The following is a 4934-nucleotide window of genomic DNA, read 5'->3' on the forward strand; positions in this document are numbered from 1 at the left end:
CTTTGACTATTTAAATCTTACAAAATAGTAGATTGGTAGTGAAATATATGAAAATTTTCAAACAAAAAATGATTTAATCTTTTTCTAACCTTAATTTCGATGTTTTATTTGATGATCGATGTTGAATGAATGATACAAATTGAATTTTTTGTTGATTATCAATGATGTTGTTCTAATGATGTTGAGAGTATAATTAATCGTAGATGTTGAAGATATGTTCGTATTCAAGCAGAATTGAAGGTTGGATTGAAAGACCAAAAAAATGAATTTTTGTTATGAACTGTTGAATGGTGTTGATAAACGTGTTATCGACGAAGATCGATAACTGATTAACATAGGATGACGTTGATCGATGATTTAATTGAAGAAATCTGGATGATTGTTGAAGGTTGGAGGAGAAATTCGGATGATAAACGACCGATTAGAATGAATTTCAACTGTTATCTAATTTTCTACACTTACGTATTTGTGATTGAAGGCTATTATATCATATTTACAAGTTTGTCACCGTGTCCTTTATGTTTAGAGGCTAATTAAATGATTGGCTGAGAATGATTCCCTCATTCTCAACCTTTTTTTTTCTCAATTGAACCCTCCTATATATATATATATATATATATATATATATATATATATATATATATATATATATATATATATATATATATATAGGGTTAGGTTCATGTGAGACGGCCTAATTTTGTGATATCGTGAGACGCAATCCTAGCCACTCATTTATAAGATAAAACAAAAACATTTTTAAAATGCAAAATAATTGAAAATTTTCAAAAAAAAATTCCAATATTATTTTCGGAATATATATTTTTCAGATAAATAAAAAAATAGCAAAAAATACAAAATAAATAAAAAATAAAAATACATTTTTTACATATTTTAGTAGAATATTTAGAATATTCTACATATCTGGCAAATCTAGTAGAATATTCTAAACATTCTAAAAATCATATTCAAATATGTACAGTGTAATATTCTATTAGAATATTTCATTTATTTTTCAAAAAAAAAGACAATAATTTTTTTTATTATTTTTATTTTTTTTACTTAAATAAAGTTCCGAAAATAATAATTAAAAAAAGAATTTTTGGATTTGTTCTTTTATTTTTCATTTTTAAATTATTTTTAGACTTGGTCTCACAAAATTAGCATGGTCTCAAATCAACCTAACATATATATATATATATATATATATATATATATATATATATATATATATATATATATATATATATATATATATATATATATATATATAGAGAGAGAGAGAGAGAGAGAGAGAGAGAGAGAGGTTCAATAGAGAACCATAATTAACCAAGAAGCCAAGGAACCAATTTTTTTTCAACTTTTTGAACTTATTTTTTTATCAAAAAAAAAAACTAAAAATACAGAAATTGATAACCTTTTATCCTTTTTCCAATGATATCAAATTCGATTTTTTTTACGTCAAATTTACAATGTGAATTTTTGAAAATTCACAACGTGAATCCGGATTTACACGGTAAATCCAAAAAATATTATTCACATTCACAATGTTAATATATGAATTTAGATATTTTTATATTTTTTTTCGATAAAAAATAAGCTTTAGAAATTAAAAAAAATATATTTAGTTTCTTAAAAAACCAATAATTATAGTTCTCTATTGAACTTTTTCATGTATATATATATATATATATATATATATATATATATATAGATAGATAGATAGATAGATAGATAGAGAGAGAGAGAGAGAGGTTCAGGTGTTTAATGTATCTATTGTGTTATTGTATGCATAAATATAGGTCAATCAAAATTTAAAAAAATAAATAAATAATCAAACAAATAAATATGGATAATTCAATAATTTGATAAAAAATTTCTACAAATACACTCATTATGGTAATTGCTTTGACCTGTCTTTATCCATTTTTAAAACGATCAACAATCCCTTTTTAAAACGATCAACGCACTATATTCTATCCCATTGATCCTCCCTAACCCTAGCTCCAATACAGATAAAAAAAATACGTCTCCCCAAAATCACCAGGTTAAATCCATCGCCCACAGAAGATCGTCACCAACATCATTTGCTGTTGTCGTCGATCGCTTTCAGATCGTGTTCGGAACTCCCTCACTGGAGATAAACCTCCGCGTTTGAAGGAGAAAATTAAGACGCGGGTCAATCGCATTTTGGTAGAGAAGAAATATCTTGAATCGAAGAATCCTAAGGTGGGTGCGAAATATGTATTACGAGATGGGGTTCGAGATGTCATCAAATTAGGGAACCTCCTTACAGCGAGGTGTCTAAGTGTTTGTACGTCGGTGGGTGGCCTTTTTCGCTGGACAAAATGTTGTCGGGTAACCCTGCTGTAATAGATTGCACCTGTGAGTTACCTGGGTTTCTGGTTTATCTAAAAATGGTTATCTTTGTGTTCCGACGTGGGATACAAGGTCTCCGGATCCAGGTGCCATGGATCGTCTGTTCGATGGGCTTGGAGAAAGAGAACTCAGAATACTCTTATCTTCATTTATTGTGCTTATGGTAATTCAAATTCATTTCATCCTTACTAATACAGTAATACTATACCTCTTCATTAACGATATCATTACACTAAAACCATCAATCTTAATTCTGATATGATTTTAACCAAGGCCATAGAAATGGTGAGAAATTAATCAAAGAAAAACGACCTTATATTCGAATGAATGCTCTTCACCGGAAAGCCTTGAAAGAATGGTCAATGAACCAGTTATCTCCTCACCAAAATGGATCCAATGCACGTTATTGATTAGGTAATGTCTATTAATTCAAAATTACTCTTCTTTATAGTGGTTATGTTAATATGAACATTTCTAAAACTTTGTTTTTTTTTATTGTACTTCATTGCTTTATAAAAAGTACAACAGTTGATGCAACTTTGTTAGATGTATCATTAGTTCTAATGTGCAAGTAAGAATTCACAAAAATCCAAGAAACATACTTTATACCACAAGGGCCGTTTTGTAATTTACTTTCTTTATCGATGGTATACAAACTTGATACTTTGTGATAACATTAAACCAAGATTAGAATGCAATCTAAATGTTAACCGTGAGTATTATTCTAATCTAGTATGTTGTTTACTTGAGTTAATTATTTTAATGAATGTTGGTGTTTTGATGGTATGTGTACAGGTGTTCAATTGTTTCGGGCAATATTTATGTCTCCACTTTGAGTCCAGAGTCAAGTTTTCAAGCCCAAAGATCAAAGTAAAAGCAAGGCAGCTAAGTGACGACAAAACACCCACCAGGTGTTGGAAAACCCATTGTTGGACTTGATCAACTCAATAAAGTAAACAATTGTAGTCTAGTGCCATGGACAGGGGCAAAATCGTCAAACAAGGCAAGATTGTTCTTATGTGTAATTGGTATTTGGTATTTTTCTAATTATATTATTTGGTTTTTTTATCGTACAACAGGAACGTGTTTTTATACACCGTAAGATTGCCCATTTGGTTCAGTAATCTTAACTCTCACTTTCACTTTTGATTTTCAAATTCATTATGCTTGGTTGTGAAACTGATTTTATACAGGTAGCAAGAACAACTGTGTTTTTTCAAATTCAACCTTGGTTATGAATTGATTCATATTTCAATTTATGTTTTTGTTTCTTGATTTAACACTTCATTTATGTGGACAATGCAAGATCTTGACAAAGTTGAATTCTGAATTGGAATGGGATGACGAATTCCAATTCTGTTGGAATGGAATGATAAATTCCAATTCTGTTCGAATCATAGAAGTTGATGCTTCAAAAACGGACCACATTATTCTTTTAGAATGTATTAGTCGTTGTTAGATTTTGATGTTTTCTTCCCCGTTTTGATTGTTTTTTTAGTTTTATTCTTTAACAATAAATGTAATTCTTAACAATTGTTAACCGTATTCTATAAGAAATAATGTATTTTTTGTTTTTATTCTTCACTTGATTGTTCAAGATTTTGTTATTCTACAAGAAGTTGTTATTCTTCAAGAAGTTTTTAAAGTCATCATCAAGAAATAGATTCAAGAAGTTAATAGAATCTATGAACCCTTAAAAAAATGCAATTTTCCTTTATTAAATCTATGTTAATTGAATAAAATACCCTTCTAGTTAAACCAGATGATATTTTTCGATTATTTTTAATTCAATAATATGTATTAATCACTTTCTTAAAATAAGTAAAATAATTGACCCATATTTATTCATACAATAACACAATAATTATTTTGAATAGAATAACCTAGGCCTATATATATATATATATATATATATATATATATATATATATATATATATATATATATATATAACTCGCCAACCAAAAAAAGTCGTAATTGACGGTCATAATTAAAACATAACATAACCGAATTTAATAATAATAATAATAATAATAATAATAATAATAATAAAACTAAAGACGTACCATGAGTTGCGATTGACTTATGGATGAAGGGCAACACACGAGGAACTATATCGTGAGTAAGATTCATGGGTTTCGATTTGGCACCCCTTGTCATCTGCATCATCTCTTTCAAATCTCCAAAAAGAAACCTATAAGAGTTACCTCTAAGACCTTGATCTCTTAGAAATTTTTCTATCTTTTTTGGTTTAAACCACAACCAGTTGGAAATCCTCCATATATATAACCCCATGATTGTTGCTACTCCAAGAACACAAAGAACTGCAATTGCTTCCATCCCTCGTGATTAGCTTTTGAAGCTTGTGGAGGTGATAGTTATTTATCATTGTGCAATGTTCAGTTTACCACCTTATAGTTTGAGAAATTGATGGTTATGATCCATATGTTTTTTATTGTTGTCTGCCTCGTCAAATGATTGTTGTAGGGCGTAGGTAGTATAGTGTAAATGTATAATATAAGCAAATAATAGTAAACAAAATTCTTAAAAGTAAT

At 28.4% G+C, this 4934-nt stretch overlaps 1 protein-coding gene and 1 long non-coding RNA gene across 3 annotated transcripts in view; one reads left to right on the forward strand and one right to left on the reverse strand.

Moving 5' to 3' along the window:
• The window catches only part of LOC145066493 (cytochrome P450 CYP72A219-like), a 38450-nt gene extending 33731 nt beyond the window's left edge, over positions 1-4719 (reverse strand). Inside the window, exon 1 of the mRNA XM_079013763.1 lies at positions 4446-4719. Coding sequence (XP_078869889.1) covers positions 4446-4719 — 274 coding nt within the window. The remainder of the gene's footprint in view (positions 1-4445) is intronic.
• On the forward strand, positions 1787-3963 carry LOC145066496 (uncharacterized). Of its 2 annotated transcripts, XR_013688766.1 has the most exons (3): positions 1958-2542; positions 2653-2793; positions 3175-3963. It is a non-coding gene; the product is annotated as an uncharacterized LOC145066496 (long non-coding RNA). The 2 variants fall into 2 exon arrangements; XR_013688765.1 differs by having other exon boundaries at positions 1787-2793.
• Positions 4720-4934: the final 215 nt, after the last annotated feature.

Source organism: Lactuca serriola, chromosome 8 (genome assembly GCF_051521515.1).
Source record: "Lactuca serriola cultivar US96UC23 chromosome 8, Lser_US96UC23_V15, whole genome shotgun sequence".
NCBI classification, from domain to species: Eukaryota; Viridiplantae; Streptophyta; class Magnoliopsida; order Asterales; family Asteraceae; genus Lactuca; species Lactuca serriola.